General features: G+C 34.5%; 3 protein-coding genes across 4 annotated transcripts; 1 reads left to right on the top strand and 2 right to left on the bottom strand.

Annotated features, from left to right (window-relative positions):
* Positions 1-1,230: 1,230 nt before the first annotated feature.
* Positions 1,231-4,183, bottom strand: LOC106391030 (mitogen-activated protein kinase kinase 3). 2 transcript variants are annotated; one of them, XM_013831596.3, is made up of 10 exons: positions 4,030-4,183; positions 3,552-3,653; positions 3,210-3,464; positions 2,923-3,141; positions 2,707-2,844; positions 2,450-2,617; positions 2,242-2,355; positions 2,018-2,125; positions 1,846-1,937; positions 1,231-1,741 (listed from the first exon to the last, which is right to left on the bottom strand). In XM_013831596.3, exons 2-10 carry the CDS (start codon positions 3,651-3,653, stop codon positions 1,381-1,383), a joined length of 1,557 nt encoding a protein of 518 aa, XP_013687050.1. In that variant the 5' UTR covers positions 4,030-4,183; the 3' UTR covers positions 1,231-1,380.
* A 12,899-nt stretch (positions 4,184-17,082) lies between these two features.
* LOC106391034 (oleosin 21.2 kDa-like) lies at positions 17,083-18,360 on the top strand. The gene is given in 2 exon segments (NM_001316295.1): positions 17,083-17,335; positions 17,838-18,360. Coding segments are annotated over 2 exon segments (663 nt in total). The 5' UTR covers positions 17,083-17,125; the 3' UTR covers positions 18,291-18,360.
* Positions 18,361-19,099: 739 nt separating this feature from the next.
* On the bottom strand, positions 19,100-21,895 carry LOC106391033 (pentatricopeptide repeat-containing protein At5g40400-like). Its single transcript, XM_013831597.3, has one exon. The coding sequence runs from the start codon at positions 21,044-21,046 to the stop codon at positions 19,172-19,174; it is 1,875 nt and encodes a 624-aa protein (XP_013687051.2). The 5' UTR covers positions 21,047-21,895; the 3' UTR covers positions 19,100-19,171.
* Positions 21,896-25,575: the final 3,680 nt, after the last annotated feature.

Raw genomic sequence — 25,575 nt, 5'->3', positions numbered from 1 at the left:
GGATCACACTTTGAATTCTAGGTCCAAAATATTTTTGGGCCGGACTGAACTGGACTCAAATATTTACGGATTTAGCGGGTATGGACCGGACCGGACCGGACGAGCCCAAATTGACACTCCTAATCAAATATATGACAACAACAATGTTGTCATCCTCTTCCACGTCAATTTTGATTTTAGCTCATATATTTCTTTTATTAAAATTGAATCATTCTAATGGATCCAATTTTTTTGTAAGTTTTTAAATTAAATACACCATTTTACTATATAGTTAAATCCACTCTTCTAATTACGGAAAATAACATTATATTACTTAATCTAATTCCAAATAACACAGTAATTAATCTTGTGTTCAAAAAATATAAAACATTAAGTTTTATCTTTTAAATAATATTTTATTTATTTTATTTTAAAATTATTTGATTTAAAACCACTCAAATATTTTATAAAAAATTGAAAATAATTATAACTATTTTTGCGGGTTTAGATACTACAATACATTATCTAATATAAATTAATAGATTATTTTATTCATATTTTCATAAATAAAAAATTGCATTCCTTTAAACTTAATAAATATTAGATACTTATTCTTAAATTACTTTTATTCTTGATGACAAATAAATATTTTTATTCTTAAGAACATATAATTATATATGCGAGATTATGCTTGTTATATTTTTCTTATATGTTAGATTTTTTCTTATATGTTATATTTTAAATTTTTTCAAACGACTTTAAATGACAAAAATGTAAATTTTCCTTAAGCATACGACTAAAAGTATTAAACTGACATGTATCAATTCTATGGTTGATCTGAAACCTTTCAAAACCATATGGAAAATAAAAGTCAAAATAATTTAACTGTAGAAATAGTACTTTTCACTTTTTAAGAATGTGTTCAGTGGAAAAAGATAAGGTTTTTGTGTCATAATTTGTTTAATGTCCAATCCGATCAACCCATGATATATTAATCATAGTTTAGTTCCGTAATTTTTAATAAAAATTGATCCAGTCGATCGGAAATAAATTATATAATAACAAAAAAAAAATGTATATGCATAAATAAAATGAACAGATATATAAAAAAAATTGTCGATAATATACAAATAAATTCATCTAGCACGAAAGCACACGTCTTAATATATACCAGAAAAACAAAACATTTGTCTCTTTCCCAACCTTCTTATAATATAATAATCATATATCTTTGATAAAAAAACAATCATATATCAAAAATTACAATTTACTTTAGAAAACAATAGGTTTTTAGGTTTACATTCTCTCTCGTTTGAACGTTTAATTGAACAAGTTAATTAATTACAGCTTAGTTACACTAAGAGAACAACATTTTTTTTATCTCATGCGTGGTTTACAATCTTAACTTGTAATATAAAGCTCTTGCTTAGCTATAAAATAGCGACCAATGAGATCACCAGATTCAACAACAAACTGTTCTTGAAACCGACCAACGCGTCTGGTTCCAAGATCGAACCCGAGATCTTTGAAACTCGGAAGCCCTTCTGCTTGAACTCCATCACCACATATCAGAAACTGGTTTCCCACAATAAAAGATCCTATTGCACGAATCATGACCCCACCAACGCCATGTGGCTTGCATTGAAGCTTCTCAACGACATGAACGAGTTTCTCACTTGGCAAATCTCCTGCTAATGTGTTGCGAATGTTTGATAATTGTGACAAGATTTCTGTAGAGCCTGTGTATTGTTTTCCAGAGAAACTGCAGGAAAAAAACAACAAACCTTAACCAAGAAAACAAACCAAACCGAATAGTAAACCGAAAATCATATGCTGTGTGTTTGAAATTGTGAGAGTTTTGGTTACCTGAAAACAGAAGTTTCAGTGTACAGAGATCTAGCGTGGTGCCAAAGATCATCATATCCATCAAAGAGGGAGTAATAATGTATGGTGAGCATCTGAACAGAGACCCATCAAGATCATTAATGTCTTAATTTTAATTTTGCAGTTTACTGACTAAGCAAACCATCATACTTACATCTGCTATATCTTTCAGTCTTTGAGTTGGATCAAAGATGCTTCGGACAAAAGCAGCCAGATCTACACTTTCCTTCTCATGTTTTGTAATAAAAGGATGTGACAGAAGCTACTCAAGAAACAGAGGAAACACCATCAGAGTTGAGTACAAAGAAAAGCACTGAGATTTTAACAAATCTTAAGTTGAAACAGACAAAAAACAAAGAAAAGCAACAATCTTTGAACCTGATCAGCAGTTGGTCTAGCATCTGCATCTTTCTGGAGGCAAGCATCAATGAAGGAACAGAACTCTGGTGAGAATTCTTGTTTTGATGGTGTTGGTGATGGATCATCCAAGATCTTACAACCACATAACACAAAAAGGACAGAAAATTTAGTTTAGATTGAAAATAGTATATGGAAACAGAAAAAAAAATGGCCAAGTTGATTTCACCTGCAACATAAGATTAACAGGACCTTCATTAGCTATATATGGAAACTCTCCAGTGCCACATTCAAAAAGAGCAAGACCAAGGCTCCATATATCAGCTGGATAAGAATAACCATCATTCCTAATCCGCTCTGGTGACATGTAGGTGACAGTTCCAACAAAAGTAGCACACTTTGCAACCATAAGGTGAAGCAAGTTAGATAAACTCTGAAAAGGTATTATTGGAGCCATAAGGTGAAGCAATAGATTCATTCACTAACCATAGCCATTGAGTTCTCAAGACCAGAACTTATGCCAAAATCAGTTATCTTTGGTTCCCCTTTGAGATTTACAAGCAGGTTTGCAGGTTTGATGTCCCTATGGACAAGATGTCTAACTCCATGCAAGTAGCTCAATCCCTAAAACCAAAATCGCATCACATAGTTGCACCTTAATCTTTATTTATTGCACAAACGAAGAGAGTTAATTATCTTTACTTGCAAGAGTTTGTGGAACATTGATGAAAGAACAGGCTCAGGTATCTTCTTAGTCACTTTCAAGATATCTGCAAGAGATCCTCCATCCATGTATTCAAGAGCTATGCTGATCTGTCCAGAGTCAGGACTATAAAACGCTCCATGAAAGTCCACAAGTCCTTCATGACAAGGAGCTTCACACAGCGTCCGTATCTCTGTAAGCAGTTGCTGTCTTTTCTCCTGCCCAACTCAACCGAATCAATAAGCATCCTCAGTAGTATAAGGAAAGAGAGTGCTTTACAGTTTACCCTTTCGAAGATATTGATTCTCTTCAAGGCTAGAAGTCTGTGTTTGGGGATATGAATAGCGCGTTGAACAACGCTGCTAGCTCCGCTTCCTATAGCTCCAAAGACCCTCATTTCATGGGAAGCACATTGATACGTCGTCTCGCTACTCTCTGACTCGTCAACAAGAGAAGTTGTGCATTTTTGTAGGCCGAGCTCGTTGAAGTTGTAAACTCCGTATGATCTACTTAGCAAATTAACAGTTCCACCATCTGATAACTTCACAAACCAACAAAAACTTTACCACAACAATAGAAGCCTATAACATAGCCACTTCTTCACTTTAAGACCACAAGAAAAACTTACTAAATATGAATCGTTAGGATCTAACGATGAGGATGAAGAGAAACCCTTCTCAGCATCAAACAAAGGAGAAAGCTTCTTCTTTAGTTCCTCCAATGCTGCCATCTGTGACACACAGACAAGAGTCAACATTAACTATGCCAAATTAGGAAACTTTTTTATTTGGGTAAAATCTCGGAAACATTAACTATCTTAAACTTGATCTCTTTCTTAAATACCATGATCTCCTCGTTTGCTATACATTAAAGGATCAAATCGAAGTCATGACAAGTCATTATACACAAACGATAAAATTGAAATGAATTACGAAACTAATTGTAGAAAAAATTAGATTAAAACTTTATAACTTTTGAAGAAATCAAGTAAGCAAGCAACGGATCAGACAAGTTGCAGTTTAAGACAGGGAAAGAAATCAAGCAAAAGGTAAAGTGATGTCTCTCACTTTCTGCAATTACAAGTTATGTTTGGAGAAAAAACTTACTTTTGCTACTCAAAGTGTGTTGCTTTTTTCGATGACCCTCTTCGCTCTTTTGAAGGTTATTTCTTTTGGGGTGGGGGGGATGTCACCTTTGAGATGAGGAAGACGAACCCGTTTTTTTTTTTTTAATCAAGACGAACCCGTATAACGTGTCTCTCCGAAGAAGCAACCCCAAACCGTAACGTCGTATTGTTCCATGATTTGTAAACTAAACTGCCTGTCATTTTATAAATAAGAACCGGCACGAAGTCTAGTTTCTAATTTCGGAACCGTGTTATTGTGTTTTTCATGGCCCAATATGCACATAGTAGCCCAAAGATTTCCTCTAAGCCTAGAACTTCAATTTTTTTAACACATGAGAAAAACGACCGAAAACAAGAAAAAATTTCAGCAAACAGCAAAAGAAATTAGGTCTAAAGTTAGACAATTTTCAATGGTGCTTTATTTTTTTACTTTTTATTTCATTTTAAAGAAATTTTCGCTCCAATAGCACTTCATTTATCGTTCGAAAATAAACAATAAACAATATTCCTTCAAATTTGAAAATATACTATTAATATTTCATCTTCTTAAAATGAAAATTTTAAATTATAAATTGGTCTTTAACTTTTACTTGTACTTACCTTTTGTTAATATATAACCAAATTAATTTCTCATATTCATTTATTATTTTCATCTAATGAATTTATAATATTAAATATATTAAACATATATTAAATGAAAGATGACATTATATAATTAATATAAAAAGTGAAATACATGATTGATAACACTAAACTAAAAAAATAAATACAACATAAAGTAACACTTAATAATCTGGTAAATCACTTCCTAGTCAACTAAAATCATTAAGATACTCCAAATGCTAGAAAGATGTGGGACATGCCTTTGGGTCCAGAAAAACAATATTTTAAAGTTTTCCAATCAAGCTTTGCAATTGTAACTGTTTGTATTCCTTTTTAAAGTGATATATGACATAATGATTACTTGTATAATTTTACATAATACGATAATTGAGGATGATCGTGATTTCGAAACACCAATTGAAGTTAGTAGAGAATTTCCACCTACAAGCTTGGTCTAAAATTCCTGAAAAAATAGTATTTTATGATTATATTAGTAATAATTCAGCAAAAGGGGGATTATTCTGAGCGGGTTCCAAATGAATTAGTTTATTCTAAAAAAAACCTTGTTCTTTGGAAGACCTATCTCGTTTCCGGTACTGCATGGTTCCGCTCTGCAAAAACTCCAAATCATTCTCTTGAAGCTCATACTTTTCATCGTGTATGGCTAACCCAATAACGAAAGTTTCGTAAGAAAACTGAAGTTGACTACCATGAAACAAAAAATCTTCTTTCAAAAGAGATTTGATTTGGAACTCTTATATGTCCAAGGGAGGTTAATACCGAATAACATGATAGTATTCGTTTCCAAAAAAAAATTAGCGTGCTTTACAAGAATTAAAAATAAAGACCTTATTTCACACCAGAACGAATTGATGATTTGTGGGAAAGAGATAACGCTGGTGTTTCTTTATAAAATCTAGTATTGTTGTTATTTATTTTTATTTTGTTGTAATAATTTTATTATTTGATAATGTTGAATTTATAACAACCTTTTTGGAATATTGTTAAAAAAATAGTTGACTAAAATTAGTAAATATGAAAAAGTATAAGGTGTTATTAATAATTAAAAATAAGAGCTTTTTTAAATATGACTGAGAACAAAAAGTCAAACACAAAACTAACCCATGATTTTTTTTGGAACTTTCATTTGCTTTATTCACCCCAGAAATTCGGATTATTCACGAAATTTCCCTCAATTTTTTTTTCTTTTTTTCGAAAATGAGTGTTTTACTTTATCATCCCCATCTTCATCAAGTATTTACAATATTGTCATTACCATCAATACACCAATCCACCATGAACAACCAATTTGAAGCTCTTATTGCATCAAAGTTTCGATTTTTACTCTTCATATCTCATTACTTATGCACACAAACTACATCTCTTTCACTTTCTCTCTATATTCTTTAAAAAAAAAAACCAAAATTTTGATTCTAAACTTTGTAAGGTTCAAACTCCTGATTCTTGGTCATTAACAAGTGGGTCTGTTTCGTGGTGAAGTTTTATGTGATAGGAGAAAACTAATCAAGTTATCTCACTGGTTAAAAGTATGAAGTTGATTTTTTTTTCCAGATCTGTTCGTCAGAAAACTTTCGTGTAAGTCTTCTGGTCGTAGAAGACTTATACGGAAGTCGAAGTGTAAGTCTTCTGGTCAATTCAGAGGTTAGTTTTGCAATTGACTTTATGTGTGTTTTTAGAGACGATTTCTCTGAAAGTCTTCCAACTTTTCTTTGTTAACAAAAAAATCTCGAAAATACTAGAGAAGACTTCCTCGTAAGTCGTCTAGGTTACACAAGTTAGCTTTGCAATTGACCGGATTGTGTCAAAAGTTTGACTTTCTCTAGATGACTTACACGGAAGTCTTTCGCCGGAAGACTTCCCTGTAAGTCTACCAAAATCTCGGTGGAAGTCTTTTCACTGTCGGTGAAAGTCGTCTCAGGTTACTTTTGCAATTGTAAAATAAAACTTAAATATTTAATTCTAATTAGACGACTTCTATGTAAGTCTTCGGAAGACGACTTACACGGAAGTCTTCTAGAATTTTATTCCGAGATTCTGGTCAAACCTTGGTTATCACAGAAAACTTCCGTGTAAGTCTTCCGCCGAAAGACTTGCATGAAAGTCGTCTAATTAAAATTAAATATTTAAGTTTTATTTTTCAATTTCAAAAGTAACCGGAGATGACTTACATGGAAGTCGTCTAGTTAAATGTAATATTTAAGTTTTATTTTTCTGGTGGAAGACTTCCATGTAAGTCTTGTAGAAAAATTCAAATTTCTAACACAGTTCGGTCAATTGCAAAACTAACAAGTTTATCCTAGAAGACTTACTGGTAAGTCTTTTGTGGTATTTTCAAGATTTTTTAAAAACAAAAGTAAGTCGATATTTATAAAGGAAGACTTCCAAAGAAGTCTGCTATAGAGTAGATTTCTATGGAAGTCTTTCGTTTGTAAATTTTCAGTTGGAAAAATGACTTAAATGGAAGGCTTCCTGGAAGTCTTCAGGCAGACGACTTCTGTGGAAGTCTTCTACGTCAATGTTTAATAAACTTTCATTTTCTCTAAAACTATAAAAGTTTTTAAACATTTTCTTGTTAATTCATGTATATTAATCGATATTGGGGCTCCTGAATGAAATTCATAACTTAATTGATTTTAATTATGAGGTTAGCAACATTCATGTTTATTAATGTTTCTAGCTAATTCGAGAAGATTTATGTGGAAGTCTTGTACATTAGTTTTTGTAAACTTGTTCAGTAACTTTAAGATTTTTTTTAATTTTTAAAAGTGTTAAGTAACTTCAAGATTATCAAGTTATATGGCTTGATATGTCTTCTTAGATCATAAGATATACTTTTCAATTTTCATGAGATTTAAAATTTCAATTTTCACTTAAAATTTAAGTTTTCCGCCTAAATTTAAATTTCCTGCTTATATTTTATTTTTCCGCTTAAAATTTAAATCTTCTGAGAAGACTTTCTGGAAGACTTCCGAAGATTTCTCGGAAGACTTCCAAAAGACTTCCCAAAAGACTTCTAATGAAAGTGTTATGTGTTTAAACTTATGTAATGTTTGATATTTTGTGAATTTGACTAAGTTTTCTTAGAAGTCTTCTCCCTTAGTTTTAGTAAATTTGATTAAAACTTTGTGTTATTTTGTTTTGCTATTGAAGTTGTATCAATAACTTCAATAAATTCAAGTATTTTTTGGCAAGATAATATTGTAAACATGAACATATTTACTAAAATAATTAATTAATATCTCTTCAAATGTACAAAAAAAATATCACAACTAAAAGAGTACACACATAAGAAGAAAACATGCCATAAATAGAACTATTACATATGGAGTTAGAGATCATTCCTTCCAGAAAGTCTTCTAGGGAATTATGTTTTAGAAGACTCTTTCAGAAGACTCTCAGGAATTCTGGAAGTCTTCTAGGGCATTATATTTTAGAAGATTTCCGAGAAGACTTCCAAAATCTGATTCAGATGTGAAAAACACGCATATTCAAAAACGTTCAAATGACTTCAAAACAGAGAAAATGAGTGAAAATTTAGATAGATTTATCTTTATAGAACACACAAAATAGATATCCAATATTTTGGGAAAAAAGTAAGAGCTTTATGCAACAAGAGGTTACATGATAAAAAAAAATCAGACATGGAAACTTACTAAAACGCTAAAATCTGTTATGAAAGAGGAGACATAAGAGAAAACTTTGTCAGCAGACTTCCTGGAAGTTTCCATGAAGTCAGAATGCATTATATTTTAGGAGACTTTCGAGGAGACTTCCCAGAAGTCTTTCAGAATCAGATCCAGATCTGAAAAACATGCATATCTAAAAAAAATTTAATGGCCTCAAAATATAAAAAATGAGTGGAAGATTAGATAAATTTACCTTTATAAAACTCACAAAATAGATATCCAAAATTTATAGATTTACCTTTAAATAAGTCGAAGAAGAGAATCATGTGATAAAAAATCTGCAAAAACAAGTTAAATTAGTGAGAAAGACATGAGACAAAAAAAAATGAAAATTTGGTAAACAATTTGGTGTTTTTAAGTCAAATAGATTAGAAAGAGCTTTAAGCAACAAAAGGTTACCAAATGGAAAAAAATCAGAGATGAAAATTTACCAAAACGCTCAGACCTGTTATGAAAGAGGAGACATGAAAGAAGACTCCGTCAGAAGACTTCCATGAAGTCAGAAGACTTCCATGAAGTCAGAAGACTTTCCAAGAAGTCTTCTGGCGCATCATATTTTAAAAGACTTCCAAAAAGACTTCCAAAAATACTTCCCAAAAGTCTTCCAGAGTCTGATTCTGATCTGAAAAATCTGCATATCCAAAAACGTTCAAATGGCTTCAAAAAGAGAAAATGAGTGGAAGATTTGATATATCTATCTTTATAGAACACACAAAAATAGATATCCAAAATTTATAGATTTGCATTTAAAAGAGTGAAAGATGAGAACCATGTGATAAAAAATCTGGAAAACAAGATAAATTTGTAAGATGAAACAAAAAAATGAAAAATTCATATAAAGTTTGATGTTTTAAATTCAAAGAGATTAGAGAGAGGTTGGAGAGTTCTAGTGAGAATCATTACATTTTAGTTGCATCCATTTGAGAGGAATAGAAAAAATGTGTAAATTTTCTTTATATATGGAGACAAAATTTTCCATTTAGGTTAAATATTTTTGATTTAGAAGACTATCTAGACCCTAAACTTAAATAACTAACTAAATAGAAAAAAAAACACTAAACTTAAATAAACTTTGAAAGTGTTTAATATACACGAAACTAAACACATAGAAGTCAAATTTTTCAAAAAAAATGTTTTGCTTCCAAAATCTAACCTTAAAATACAAACAATACTACAACTTATGTTACCAAACCTAAAACCAAAGAATACAATGACTCACTACTTTCACTCATTTGTGTTGAAAACTTTTCAAATTTACTATATCTTAATTTATATCATTTACAAATGTTTATAATTACATGATTTCAATTTTTCTCCCATTAAAATATTTTTTTTTAATTATAAATTATTTTTAAGATCAACAATATGAGAAGACTTCGTGGAAAAATGCATTTTTTTTTGTTTGCTCGTAAAGGGCTACTTGTAATTTCACTAGCATTTTGGGTTAGTTTTCCATTTGATTCAAGTTGAGGTATACCTTTGTCTTTACAACCAAGTTTTGAGTCATATTTGGTAATTTTCCCTAAAGTTAAAACATATATGAAATATATTTGGAATATTCATTTTACAAGAAATAAATGAAACATATCAATCGAAAAGATGTTTCATTTTTTTTTCATTCATTTTGAAAAAAGTTAACTTTTGAAGATCAAAATAAAACAATTGAAGATGTCCTTATCAAATCGAAAATTGTGGAAAATTGGAGAATATGAGAACACAAAAGGCTTATTTTAGCTGGGTAAAAGATCTGCTCAATTTCACCTGAACATTTTCTTTTTAACATATTATATTAGTTGATCTGATCGGTTTTGATATAAATGTACTTGGTGTTACAAAGTATATTTATATCTAAAATGATATTATACTGTGTGTTCCAGGTTTAGAATGTTTTCTAAGTAACATTAGACACTACAAGAAAACATATTTTTTATGAGGGCAATATTCCTTGTTAATTCGTCGTAAAAGGGGTGTTACGACGAATTAATATCGAAAACCGTTTCGTTGTTAAACTTCCGTCATAACGGAGGTTTCGTCGTAAAGACGTGGTAACATTTACGAGGAAAGTTTTCCTTGTATAACGGAAGGAAACATTTCGTCGTAAACGAGACGTAGTACTTCATTGTAAAGTACTCGTATTATTTCGATGTAAACTCCATGAAATCTTTACGAGGATTTTACAACGCTGCCCATGTAAACTCCACGTAAACCTTACGACGATGTTACGAGGATTTTGTTGTAAAATCCATGTAAAGTTTACAACGAATTTACATCGTTTCTTACCATTTAATATTAAATTAAAATAAAATATTATTAAATATTTGAAATTTTAAAAATTTTAAATATAAAATGAAATATGAAAATCAAAAAATATATTTAAAAACTATTTAAAAGTCATAACATAATATTTAAATTCATAATACAAAAGGAAACAAATAAAAAAGCTACTACATATTATCGAAGTAGTCGGTGGCGGTGCTCGGTTGAGAACGGTCTGGATCGGCATCTTTGGGATTCCGTATTGGCATCCCGAGAGCTGCTCGCCTCTCATTTAATGCTCTCTGCAAAGTCGGGTTTGCCACCACCATCACGTCCAGCAGATCTTCAAGAGAGTCTAAACGATCATGCTGGCTATCCATCCGAGCTCTTATTTGAGAGTTCTCTTCATCCCGTCTCGAAGCGTATGACGAAGTTGGCTTAGCAACTTCGTTAACAGAACCTATGCCCACTATCCGTCTCTTCTTTCTAGGAGCCACCTATAAAAACATATTAATATAGTTAAATTTAGTTAAAATTATTTAAATAAAATTATAAAGTTTTACCTCTTCGAAGATCTTGTCGACCTCTTCGGTCGTCAGTTTGACGGATAATCCATCGGGAAACTGATGGGTTAATTGCGTCTCCCGCTCTTCAACCCGAGAAGCCACTGCATTGAAGAGTTTCTCGGATGCCGGATCAGACAGAGATGGTAAGACTTCCCGTCTTCTCATACTACAAAAATCCCGTCTGATATGGCATGAATCATCTTGAATAGATCAGACAGAGATGGTAAGACTCATGTCTTCTCATACTACAAAAAAAAATTTAACTAAAATTAAATATTAAAATTAAAATTAATTAAAGAATTCAAAATAAATATTATAAACAAACTTACAGCTTCTAGAATGATTCCGGCTTGAGGCTTTTGTCCGGTTCTGTGAACCATGGGCAAATGACCATCTTTGTCCTTTGTTCTTGGGGAAGCGGAGCACGAGTTCACCTTATGGATCAAAGAGGGTAGCTTCCAAAAGGTGATGAGATCATCCCATACATCCTTCGTGAGCTCGGTGGGCTTTCCCTCATAACCGTAGATTTTCCACTTGTCCTTCCAATCGGAGACAGTGTTGCAAAGGCGGGTCTTTGCCTTTGCAATGAATTCCCTCTTCACCCTCTCGGTGATTCCCAAGGACCAGTGCCACCTTTGCTGAAACAAAAAAAAATTTAAAAGAATTAAAATAAATATTTAATTCGATATAAATATTTAATTAGATGTTTTAAAAAAAATTACCGCAAAACATTTAAACCAAGTCGTCTTAACGTGGTCTGGAGTCTTGCTCCAATTCGGGTAGGCTCCGTCGTAGTAGCCCTTGATCGTCTCCGACACGCTCCGGCCAACACGGTTGTTGGCCCCAAACCTGAAAAGAGAACCTAATTGTTAGAAAAAGAAAAATTTAAATTTAATGTACTAAAAATAATAAGTTACCAATAAGTTCCCGGTGGTCTATCGGGATCCAGAACATCCAAGCCCTCTCGTCCAGGCTGGGCGAGCAAATCCTCCACTGTATATCTCGCGTATGGAGCAGATGGAGGCACACGCAAATCTGGATGAACTGCACCTGCTAGGACAGGCTGAGGTGCAGCGGCTGGAGGAAGAGGAGGTGGAGGCATATGAGGTGCAGGAGGAGGAGGACTCCAAGAAACTCTTTGGGATGTCTGAGAGTCCGGAACTGCCTTGGAAGATGATGGACCAGGAGAAGATGTCCAGGAGAAGATGTCCTGATACCATCATGAAACATATGAGAGTAAGTAAGTGCTGCTGGCTTTCTTCTAGGACCCATCTAAATTTTATAAAAAACTACAGTTAGTTTTATCAATAACGACATAATTAAAAAATATTATTCCGATACCTAACTAATCACTTAAACTAATTACCTATACTAACCACTTAAGCTAATTACCTATACTAACCACCTAAAACGAAACAATGTTTAAAAAAAAATTTAAAGAGAGGGAGAGGTTACCTTAAGAGGAGTGGAGAAGGATTTGGGAGGAATGAACGAGCTTTACTCGTTCTGAGGCGTCGCCTATATATAAGAAAAGGCATTCCTCGTAAAGTCATCGTAAAGTTACGACGAAGTTACCAGGCCCGTGTTTTTTTTTCATTTACGACGAAATTACCAGGCCCGCGTTTTTTCATTTACGACAAATTTACTAGACCCGTGTTTTTAAGGTTACGACGAATTTACGTGGACCATGTTTACGACGAATTTACGTTGACCAGGTTACGACGAATTTACCAGGTCTGTATTTTTGTTTACGAAGATTTTACGAGTCTTAACCCTAAACCCCGAAACCAGAAAACCTAAACCCCAAATTTACTTATCTTATAACATCATCTCTTCTTCTTTACATCTTCTTCCTCTTTATCCAACTTAAACCCTAAACTCCAAATTATTTTTTTTTTTAACAAAAACGTATTATATAAACACAACTTTTTGATACACATACATTAAAATGAGAAAATGAAAAAGAAAAACAACATTTCTTACATAGATTACATCATTCTGAATCGTTTTCGTTCTCATCAAGATCAGTACAATGATCATCGTCGCTTCCATCGAACTCGTCTTCACGTGCTTCATCTGTCACATCTTCGGGAAGATCTTCATATTGTTGGTTTTCCGGATCGATCAGAAGGATTTCATTTAGTTGTTGATCAGGTACATCAACTTCATTGATAGCGTCTTCTTCTTGCAAAGGTGGTTCTTCTCCAGCAACAATTCGTCTACGAGGTGTAATTTTTATAATAGCTAACTAGTTTATCCCAGAACTGTGAAGGCGAGGGTATGGAAGGAAGCTAACTTGCTCGGCTTGAGAAGCTAGGATGAAAGACTCGAACTTGTTTTATCTTCTCCCATAATTGACATCCACAACACCAAATTTGTTAACCCGAACACCTCGGTTCACAACGGGGTCGAACCATTCACATTTGAAGAGGACGCATTTTAGCTTCAATAACCTCGGAAATTTGACTTCAATAATCTCCTGCAAGATCCCATAAAATTTTGTTTCGTCTTTCACACATATTCCGTAGTTACTTGTTGCCCGATGTCTCCCATACTCATATGTGTGAAAGGTAAAACCTCGTGTGAAATACATAGGTGATGTGGTGACCTTTGCTACTGGACCTTAGACCAAATCTTGAAACCATACGGGGTAATATGGATCGTCATACTCAACCTACAAAAAGCATCACCGTTAAAATTATCTTATAGCATCAATGCTAAAATGAGATATATATATATATATATACCTGTGATTTTAACCACTTGACAAAGTGCTTATCTTTCCGTGTGTCAACTTCAGTAGAGGATATTCCTAGTATTGCTTCTTCAACTTGAGATACAAACATGCTGCAAATAAAATAAATGCATTAGAGCTTCTCATCATCTTTCCAGTAGATCATGTAGTTGTCGATGCAAACATCTATCATCTCCGAAGGAAACCCAAGACTATAAATCAATTTCTGAATCTCATAATAAGATTCCGCAGACACATTGTCTTCTTGTAAATACTCTTTAAACAACTCCACCCATGCATCCATGCAATTTTCAGGTAAATTATGATCTGTTTTAATATTCATCATGCTAGCTGCTAGAGACAATCTAGAGAGACCTTCTCTACAACCAGTGTAGATTGGTTGATTTGCAGCATCTAGCATTTCATAAAACGTTTTTGCATCCAAATTAGGTTCTTCTACATTTCCAGTTCCATCAGCTATTGTTGTGGTTGTTTCTAAAAATGCATCACTAATCATGTCTTGAACCCTGTCATGATCTACCATCTTCTCCTCTTGATGGTAATTATATTTATTATGCAAATGATTTGGTTCTTCATTATTACCAGCATCCCCAAAATTATTATTACTACTACTAGCTTCATTTTCACCATAACCCTCTCCGTGTTGATACCAAATATAATATTGTGGTGTAAATCCCCGATTTACTAAATGCTTCCATACAATTTCACTACGTGCAAATTTTTAATTCTTGCATTTCCGACAAGGGCAGAATATCTTACCGCTTTCCTGCGTGAGCGGTGTAGAGCCCGCCTGGTACATTAATGTCTCTAGCCTACTCATAAATCATTCGTCACTCTCCCTTCCGAATCTTTATGGGAATACATCCAACTCCGTAACTCGTAAATATTACCGCCATCCGCCATTTAAAAAAAAATTGGGAATTTTTCGGGGGGGGGGGGGGGGGGTGATTTTCATTTTTAGATTTTTTTGGAAATTTTTTTTTGGAATTTTTTTTTCTTTGTTTTCGTTTGTGAGTTGTGAGAGAGTGAGTTGTGAGAAATGACATATATATAGAAAAAAATTCGAGTTTGGTAGGTGAAGTATAACAAGGATTTTACTAGGAATATTTTACTAGTGTTTTACATCTCTCTTACATCTGTTTTACAACGAAATTAAGCAATTCAAAGCGCATTCAATACACGTTTTCACCAATAAATAATGGTAACATGTGTCGTCGTAATATCCTCGTAAATTTACAATGAATATTGTTTGCCACGTACTTTCGTCGTAAATTTACAAGGTATTTACGACGAAACGTTTTCATTGTAATTTTACGTCGCCGTTACGACGAATTTCAGTTTCGTCGTAACATCCTCGTAAACTACTTGTAAGTTTACGAGGAAAGATTTTTCTCGTAATGTTTCGTCGTTACGGAAACGTTTTCTTGTAGCGAGAGATAGCCAGACTGCATATTACATGTAAACTACATAAGTTAAGTGCAATTTCAAAATTTCCACATAACAATGATTTTGTTTCAAGAAATGTTTGAATCCTGAAAAAATGTTTTCTCATATTTTTAAATCTTGTCTACCACCTAAATATTAAGGATTTATGGAGAATTGAATTATATAATACAACAAAGTGAGTTACTGAATTCATATATTAAACCTGTCAAATTACCGTATAATCTTACCCAAAAAAAAAACATTTGATGTAATCAAAATAGAAAAATCAAGAAATGAAATTTACAATGTAATGGATTTTAAAAAGTAGAGAAACTCTTACATATCTAACACGTGTTAATAAACTTCAAAATACTGGATATGAACCGGTTTGAAACCAACATCCCTTATAAAAGCTTCTCTAAAAAACATATTATTACTTCAAATATGAAGGTTTTTACTCTTCAAATAAATTGTTAAAATTTTAAATTTGAATTTTTGAGTTTTGAAACTTCAAATATAAAGTATTACTACTCAAATTTTTAAGTTTGAAGATTCATATTTTTATTTGCATTTTAATCCTTACATTTATATATTAAATATATGATTTAGTATTCTATTAAATATATGATTTAGTATTCTTTTGTTTATATATTTAATCCTTAAATATTTTCAAATTTGGTTTTATAGATTTAAATTTTACAGATAAAATTAAAAAAAAACTTTAAAATAAGATTTAAAATATTTTAAAATTAGATTTAGACAACAACAATATTACAAATGAAACTTACAAACTAATCATATATGCGAGTATTACGAAAATATTTTTATAGACTAATGTGATATTTTACTTGTAATTTAATATATAATCATGTATTGTTATGTAAACTGTTATATTTCAATGTAACATTTTATTAATTAATTCTACTATAAATTTTGTATATATATGTTATTTATTTATAAATTTTTATAGATTTAAATTAATTATGATAAATATAAGTTTTAAAGTATAAAATATAAATACTTTTGAAAGTTCATTTTGAAGTTTTATTTTTGAAAAATACTAATTTAAACTTCAAATATGTAAAACTTTAAAATACAGTGTCTTTTTAGAGATTGCTCTAAGTAAACAAATAAATCATTTTATGAGATTTGCCAAACTAGACTGAAACGAACCATAGAAAACTGAACCAAACGAGATTCAATTATAGTAAACATAGGTTAGAGTAAAAAGACATTGGAAATCTATAAACGCAATAAATTAATTTAAAATACTCTAAATTTTTAATAGTAGAATACTATTTTATAAAAAAGCATAATATATATTTTATATAAGAAAATGCATGCATAAAAATTAAGACTTAGATTTGTTTTATTAATCTACACATTAAACTTTATTTCAGGTTCGGTATCTTAAAAACATTCAGACAACTTCAATACGAACTAGATGCATGGGTGTGCTTTCTTCGGTATTGTTTTAAATTTTTGTCAGCGGAGTAAGAGATAACATCTTTTAAATCTCGTGAAATAAAAAATTACAAAAAGGAGAAAAGAAGAAATAAGTTGAAACTTGGAAATCATGCAAAGCCACACCTCTCTACTTCACTAACATCTCACCGTCTTAGGTGTCCTCTTCTCATCTCTCCAACTCCATCTATAAATAAACCTTCTCAAAACTTTTAATTTTATTACAAATTAAGAAAAGCGAAAAAGAAGATCAAAGAACAAGTAGCTAGACACTTGCTCGAACATTGTCTTATTGTCTTAATGGCGGATACACATCGCGTCGACCGTACTGATAGGCACTTGCAATTTCAGTCGCCTTATGAAGGTGGCCGAGTGAATATTCAATTTGAAGGCGCTGGTGAAGGTTACGGCCAATCTGGCTATGGTGGTGGTGGTGGTTATGGCCAGTCTGGTTATGGTGGTGGTGGCTACAAGAGCATGATGCCTGAAAGTGGCCCATCTAGCACCCAAGTAACGTTTTATCCACATTTTGCATTTTTGATATATATATATATATATATATATATATTCTCTAACCTTCATGCATACAAAGCTAATGAGATTTTTCTTGGGACCAAATAAGACATGTTTTATAATTCCGGAATTGTTTTCTTTGAGCAAAAAAAAAAAGAATTATGAACATGATTTGAATTTCTAAACTGGTGCTGAGTGCTGACCATATAATGGTTACTAAGATATGTATTATTATATTTTCTTAAACAAAAAGATACGTATTATTCCGATTGCTAATAAAAAAAAGAAATTTAACAGATGCACCTATAATTGTCCGATCAATATAGGCATATATATTATCTCTTCCCTTGTCAATACTTCTTCTTGATCTTAATCCTTTGATTTTTGATTAATATTGTCTTCATAAGATTCACGTTAAAAATGGTTACATGCACATATGGACATCTTTGTCTTGGTTTTAATACAATAGTTGTTAACTAATTAACGTCATTTTTGAAAGGTAATATCGTTTCTGGTCGGAGTCCCTATAGTCGGTTCGCTGCTTGCCATAGCCGGTTTACTTCTAGCCGGTTCGGTGATAGGTTTAATGATCTCAATACCGCTTTTCCTGCTCTTCAGCCCGGTCATAGTCCCAGCGGCTATAACCATCGGGCTTGCAACAACGGGATTCTTGGCCTCCGGAATGTTTGGTCTTACCGGGCTTAGCTCAATCTCGTGGGTCATGAACTACCTTCGTAGGACCAGGGGGGGTGTGCCTGATCAACTGGAGTATGCTAAGAGGAGAATGGCTGATGCTGTTGGCTACGCTGGACAGAAGGGTAAAGAAATGGGTCAGTTCGTACAAGATAAGGCCCATGACGCTAAACAATATGATATTTCTAAGCCACAGGATACTACTACTACTACCACCACCACTACCAAGGGTCATGAGACTAGGACGGCAGCAGCATGATAAAGTTCTGTTTGAGAGGTTATCGTATTTTCACTATGATGTTGCGTTCTTTTGTTATCATTTAGTTTCAAGCCAAGAACCGTGCAGCGCGGTGTCTTTGTAAGCATAAACTGTCGTCAGTACTGTACTTGAATGCTCAATAAGTTCTACATCGTCTTATGTCAGAAACTATAGATGTTTTATATATGCGTCTAATAGTGTACTTATATGACAATCTCCAGATGAAAACTCAGAAACTACCAATAATCTGTACAAAAGCAAAACCTTTTGAGAAATGACGAAACCTCTTAGAATCTCTAATAATGAGTCTCCCTTTCTCCATCAAAAGTTATTACTTTAGCTGTTTCATGAAATTCTCCACTTCTCTACGTTATCGTCTCCATTGGACTAATTAATCACCAAAGACCAAACACCATTGCAATCTTCTCGCTATGTTGATTATTCATTCTCTCTTAATCTTCATCAACATCATGGAATAATTATACACTCTGTTCTCCATTTATATCCTAATTCATTCTTCATCTTCTTTCTGATCTCTTTAAGCCTCTTCTTTGTGCATCTCCGATTTAGGATGAGACAAATCTCCAACAACAAACCTATGAATCTTATTGCCATGTTCCATAAAGCTACAGCCTGAAGCTCTTGCAAGACCTTTCTGTTTCATGAGATTTCTTAATCTTGAAGCATCTTTGCATTGACCAGAAGCTGAATTGATAGCATTATGTAGTCTCTAATACGAGCTATAGTTCTGTTAACTATTGTTGTCTAACCGTGACAGACATTTGGGTTTTAGTATAAACCAACAGAAAGGCATAATAAAACTCATTCTAATCTATAGAAACTTCGATACATGTATTACAAAAATTACCGGTTTAAATTTCTTACATCAAACCGTCTAGTTGGCTCAAACCTTGGATCATATACTTACAACTCAAAGTGTTCGGAACAAACCCAACTCTCTGCATTCGTTCCTGAAGCTCTAACACCTTCTTATACCCACTTCTCGTTTCACAAACCGCTTTAACAAGCAAATTGTAACTCTCTATGTCAAAGATTCTAAACTCCATAGCAAAGAAAGCCAATAAACTCTCAGCTTTAGCGAAATCCAACTCCATGCAGTATCCAGTAACCAAAGCCCCGCATATAAAACAATCCGGCTTGACATCAGAATCAACCATTTCCACCATCAAAGACTCAGCTTCACGGTTCCTACCAATCCTACACAAGCAGCCAATAAGAGCTCGGTAAGAATTAACATCTAACACTTGGTTCTGACTTGTGAGTTTCTCTTTCAGAAGCAACGCCTCATCGATCGCATCACAACGAGAGAAAGACTCAATTAAGCTGTTGTAAGTCTCTGGTGTCGCCTTGTGACCTTCCTCCTCGGTGATTCGTTCTAAAAGATGCTTTGCTGCAAACGGTTTCCCTTCCCGGCACAAACTCTCTATCAGAAAGCTGCAAACTTCAAACGGGATTCTAACTCTCAACCTTGTAAGCTCGACAAAAAAGTTCACAGCAGCGAGTAACCGTCCTTCTCTCACAAACCCTTCAACTATAATCTTACAAGTGAACGTATCCGGAACAACGATATTCCCAAGCATTTCGTGCAACAGCCTCTTCGCCTGCTCCATCATCCCTTCTTTGCAATAAGCATATACAAGAGTGTTGTAGGCGACACAATCAGGCTTAATCCCTCTGTCTACCATCCTGTGGAACGTCTGATGAGCTTCTCTGACTCTCCCTTCTTTACAAAGACCTTTGATAAGCGACGTGTAGGTAACCAAATCCGGCACCACACGACGCCTATACATGATCTTGTAAAGATAAAACGCTTCTTTCAACCTCCCTCTCCTACAATAACTACTCACCAACGTGTTATAAGTGACTAAATCAGGCTCAAACCCTTCTTCCTCTTCCATCTTCTCCAGAAAGTCGTTAACTTGGTTAAAACTGGAACCTTTGCAGAACGCATTGGTGAGAATGTTGAACGTGTGAGCGTTGGGATGGATTCCTACTCTACACATCACGCTATACACTTGCCAACAGTCATCCGCTAGGTCCAGCTTCAGCAAACCGTTCAAGAGATGGTTACAAGTGACAACGCTAACAAGGAAACCGAAAGCAATCACCTTTCGAAAAGCAGAGAAGCCTTCTTCTACCAAACCTAACTTCAGATAAGCCTTGACGAGCATATCGAAAACAACGGGATCCCAATTGCATTCATCCGTAGCAGAGACCAAAACACTAAACACATCTTCTTCTTCTTCTTCATTGGCTACTGACTCAATCAGTTCACAGAGAAATTGCATAGCTAAAGGGAACTTCTTTGACCAAGCGAGAACGTGAAGAAGCAAACAGTAGTTACCGACGTTCGGGGTCTTGCCCAAATCGGATTTGACCCAATTGAAGAACGCGAGAGCTCGAGTGGCGTCTGATTGGAACCTAAGCAAAACCCTAGAGATTTCACGGTGGCCCAGGTGAGGAATCAGGGATTTGACTGAGTTGCGGAGGTTGGATGAGAGGGAATCGTGTTGATTGAGAGAGGAGCAGATGACGTCGACGATTCGGTTAGGGTTTAGGGTATTGGGAAGTAGATTGTAAAGCGGGTTGAGGGTGATTGGTTTAGGTGGATCATCACATCGCGGGATTAGCTGCAACGAAGAAGAAGAGGAGGAGGAGGAGGATGAGAAGAAGCGGTGGTTAGAGAAATCTCGTTTGAGTAGAGAAGCAGCATTAATGGCTGATACTCGCTTCATAAACGAAACAGCGACCAAGCGGAGGCGAAACTAGAGTGTGGGAGAATTGAAATGAAAGAAGCAGAAAACAAATGAAAATTCGAATTTGTTGGAACGGAAGTTAAGTTTCTAATAGGCTTTCAGTTCTCCTTTTAATGGGCTTTTTATATAAAGGAGTAAAATTTTGGCCTACTTTCTTCACTTCATTCAATAAGAGATTACACAACATTTTATACATTATCTCAAAATATCAATGTTCTTCTTTCTTCTACTTTGTTTTTCGCTGGTTGTCAAGATCCATTATTTTTGAAGCAGTTTTTCTTTTTGGCCGATTTATGTTCGCTATGAAGAACTTAAATATTCACTATTTACCAAATTATTGATTTCATTCCTTCTAGAAACTTAGATTGAAAACTTAGAGCATCATTTTCCCAAGCTCTCTGTGGTCTCTTAAGTTAATTTTGATTTAAAACAAAATCAAAAATACATATTAGACGTACCTTAATTATATTAAGGGGAACCAAGAGACGGTTCTTGCTCTCTCTCCTCTCCTTCCTCCGCTGTAGCTTCTTCTTCTCCATCTCACTTCTCCCCTCCTTCTTCTGCTGTAATTTCTTCTTCTATTCCAATTGTTATATCGCTTTTCCTCGTGAAGTCTTAAAGCTTCGATCTTTTCTTTGAATATACAAAACCCACGTCGTGTAAAGCAATACCCATATGACAGATTGACAAAAACCCTTAATCAAAGATCAAAGCTTTTGCTATTCTCTTATTCGGGTTTTGACTCGCTTTCCGTAAGTGTGATCGTGAGAGCGAATCTGATGAACCATTTCGAATTTCGAAGCATTTGTCTTTTTTGGGTTTCCTAGATTCTGACCCATGAGAGAATTTTGGATTGTGTTTTTGTAGAAGCCGGAAAACCGGACTGACATAAACGATAGAATAAAAGCGACGTTAAGGAAATAAACGAATATAAAAGACGAATACAAGAACGATAAGAAATCGTATTCGCAAAGAGACATGGAGTCGAGATATGATATCTTTCCTTAACTCAAAATATTTGCTCCGTTAGTGAGACGGGACTGTACGAATATAGAGTCCCAGGATACAACCATGGCAGACAAATCACGTCTCACTCGTGATCGCCCTATCGAACTATAAACTCTACGAAACACTCTCTAGACTTACGTTGAGGAATTTGGTGATTTTTTGTTGCGTGAAAAAACTTTTAAGAAATGAAGGAGGGGACAAGTTTATAAAGAAGAGAAGACGAGCCACTTTCCGTAACTGATGCCGCACGTGCGCACGTTGGCGGAAATCTCGCGAGGATCTCGGAGGCGAGGCGTTACGAAACTTCCTCCGCAAGATCTTTTCTCGTTTAAACTTATCGTCAAGAAGAGAGACAGCGTGTTGTTTTTAAACGAACTACGTGTTGTTTAAAATAAAATGCATGTCTTTTTTCGAGAATTAAATGGCAAAACGCTGAGCTTAACTTGGTCCAAAAAGAATATTCTTATCGGGCCGGAGGCCCGACACCAAGACCCAAGACCCAAGACCCAAGACCCAAGACCTAGGACCCAAGACCCAAGACCCAAGACCCAAGCCCACGCCCACGCCCACGCCCACGCCCAAGCCCACGCCCACGCCCACGCCCACGCCCACGCCCACGCCCACGCCGAGCTGAGCCGAGCCGAGCCGGCCGGACGGCGGCGGCGGCGCGCGCGTGGGGAGCTCTCTCTTCCTCTGATCCGTTTAATCTAGTGTAAGTGTGTACACTTATATATACTGCTCGTTTTCTCCTCAAGTAGCCGATGTGGGATGTCTCTAAACTTCTTCTTTAAAGTCATTTAAAGGCTTCTTTAGTTAACACTCGCAGGCCCATTTCTTTTCATCATTACCAACTTTTATTAAAGCCTTTATGCTTAATAGATTGGTCCAACAATCCCCCACATGAATAGAAATGACTCTAGACTTATGCAGACTAAATGCAGACTCGATAGTCTCTAAGGAAAAACTATACTTATTCTAATCCTGACTAGACTAGACAGACTTATCGAGAGTGTTTGCGAAAAATTCACTGTGTTTGAGTTGGTGGCATTTTTAAGCCTTGAACCACTCATAGTTAATATATGTCGGGTTTACTTTACCAGAAGGTGAACATGATGTCTTGAACCAACCGGTGTTTTATGTAAACCGAGACAACAGGCATAACGCAGCTTCATTTTCTCGTAGAACTTAGTTCTCTATTGTGTTCATTGTGGCCCTGAACTATTCCATGTTTTCATGAGTGAACTTAGAGAATATAGCCTTGCATTCATTCTCTTAGAAACGGCCCAATTTCACACTCATTAGGTGATTGACCATGAAAAGTATTGAGTAATACTCCGCTTAGAAGCTATGGAATCATTAAAAGCTTATGCTTATCCTTCACACATTTGTTAGCACTTTTATCATTTTTGGAGCTGGTACGAGACTACTTTTGTCTCAAGTGCTTTGGTTAGATTCTGCTTGATTTTGTTTTCCCTTTGCACCTACGTCTTGGGATCTCCAGTCATGATAGGTAGGGTTGCAATCAAGCATCCTCATTCGTTATAGGCTTTAAACTCATTCCTTTTGATGATTTAGCAACAACATCTCGTGGCAAACCTTTAGTAAATGGATCCGCTAGGTTGTCAGCCGATTTGATGTAGTCTATTGTGATTACACCAGTTGAGATAAGTTGTCTAATGGTTTTATGTCGTCTTCTGATGTGACGGGATTTACCATTGTAGAGATTATTCTGAGCCCGAGCTATTGTTGATTGACTATCACAATGTATGCGTATAGCTGGCACAGGTTTCTCCCACATAGGAATATCTTCCAAAATATTTCTAAGCCATTCAGCTTCTTCTGCTGCTTTGTCTAAGGCTATGAACTCAGATTCCATGGTAGATCTGGCTAACACTGTTTGTTTGGTAGATTTCCATGATATTGCTGCTCCTCCTAGTGTAAAGACATATCCACTCGTGGATTTTGAGTTTTTAGAATCTGATATCCAGTTAGCATCACTGTATCCTTCTAAAACTGCTGGTTCTTTACCATAGTGAAGCCCAAAATCTTTGGTGCAGCGCAAGTAATTGAATACCCTCGTTATAGCTTTCCAGTGTGTATGACCTGGATTACTTGTATATCGACTAAGTACGTTTACTGCATGCGCCAGATCCGGTCTAGTACAATTGGTCAAGTACATGAGACTTCCGATCACACGTGCATACTCGTTTTGTGAAACCGCTTCACCTGAATTCTTTGTCAAGTGCATTTGGGGATCTAACGGAGTTTTTGCCGTACTCTTAGAGTAATTTTTAAATCTCTCTAATATTGTTTCAGCATAATGAGATTGAGTTAAGATAACTCCGTTTGAATTTCTTGTGACTTTAACCCCGAGAATTACATCTACTAATCCCAAGTCTTTCATCTCAAATGTCCCTTTGAGCATGTTCTTTGTTTGATTGATAATGTCTTTATTGCTTCCAATAATGAGCATATCATCTACATATAGACATAACAAAACATACACATTTTTGGTAGTTTTGTAGTATATGCATTTGTCACATTCATTTATTTTGAAACCATTTGACATCATTGTATTGTCAAATATTTTGCGCCATTGTTTAGGAGCTTGTTTAAGTCCATAAAGTGACTTTACAAGTCGACATACTTTGTCTTCCTGTCTGGGAATGACAAAACCTTCAGGTTGTTTCATGTAAATTTTCTCTTCTAAATCACCATTTAGAAAATCAGTTTTTACATCTATTTGATGGATTTTTAGGTCTCTTAAGACTGCGATTGCGATCATCAGTCTAATTGATGTTATTCTCGTCACTGGAGAATATGTATCAAAATAGTCAAGGCCTTCATTTTGTCGGAATCCTTGAACTACAAGCCTAGACTTGTATTTTCCACCAGGTTTTCGTGTCATTATCCATTTATTCCCTAATGCTTTGCAGCCAGGTGGTAAATCCGTTATGTAATAAGTATAATTTTGCATGATCGAATCAAATTCACTCCTGACAGCTTCGTTCCAGAATGGAGCTTCTGGTGAAGCCATGGCTTCTGCCAAAGTTTTTGGAACATTTTCTACTAAAAATGCCATTAGAAAATCTTCTCCAAAATATTTTTCTTTTCGAGCTCTTTTGCTCCTTCGAAGTTCATCTTTTTCTTCATTTTCTGAAATATCATTTATAGAAATCTCGACGTTTGTCTCAGTTTCTGAGTTTTTGTCATTGTCTCTTTTTTTCTCGAGTTCGTTTTGAACCTTGTTTTTCCTTATATGGAAAAATATTTTCGAAGAAAGATGCATTTCTTGATTCCATGACTGTATTTTCATGAATGTCTGATATTTCAGATTTATGTACCAGAAATCGATAAGCATTACTGTTATGTGCATATCTGATGAAGATGCAATCCACTGTTTTAGGTCCAATAGTGACCTTTTTTGGTGGCGTTACTGCAACTTTTGCCAGGCACCCCCACACTTTGAGGTATTTATACGAAGGTAAATTACCTTTCCA

This window comes from Brassica napus, chromosome C4 (genome assembly GCF_020379485.1).
Source record: "Brassica napus cultivar Da-Ae chromosome C4, Da-Ae, whole genome shotgun sequence".
Lineage (NCBI taxonomy): Eukaryota > Viridiplantae > Streptophyta > Magnoliopsida > Brassicales > Brassicaceae > Brassica > Brassica napus.
The sequence above is the reverse complement of the archived record's forward strand: the minus strand, read 5'-3'. Positions and strand labels throughout refer to the sequence as shown.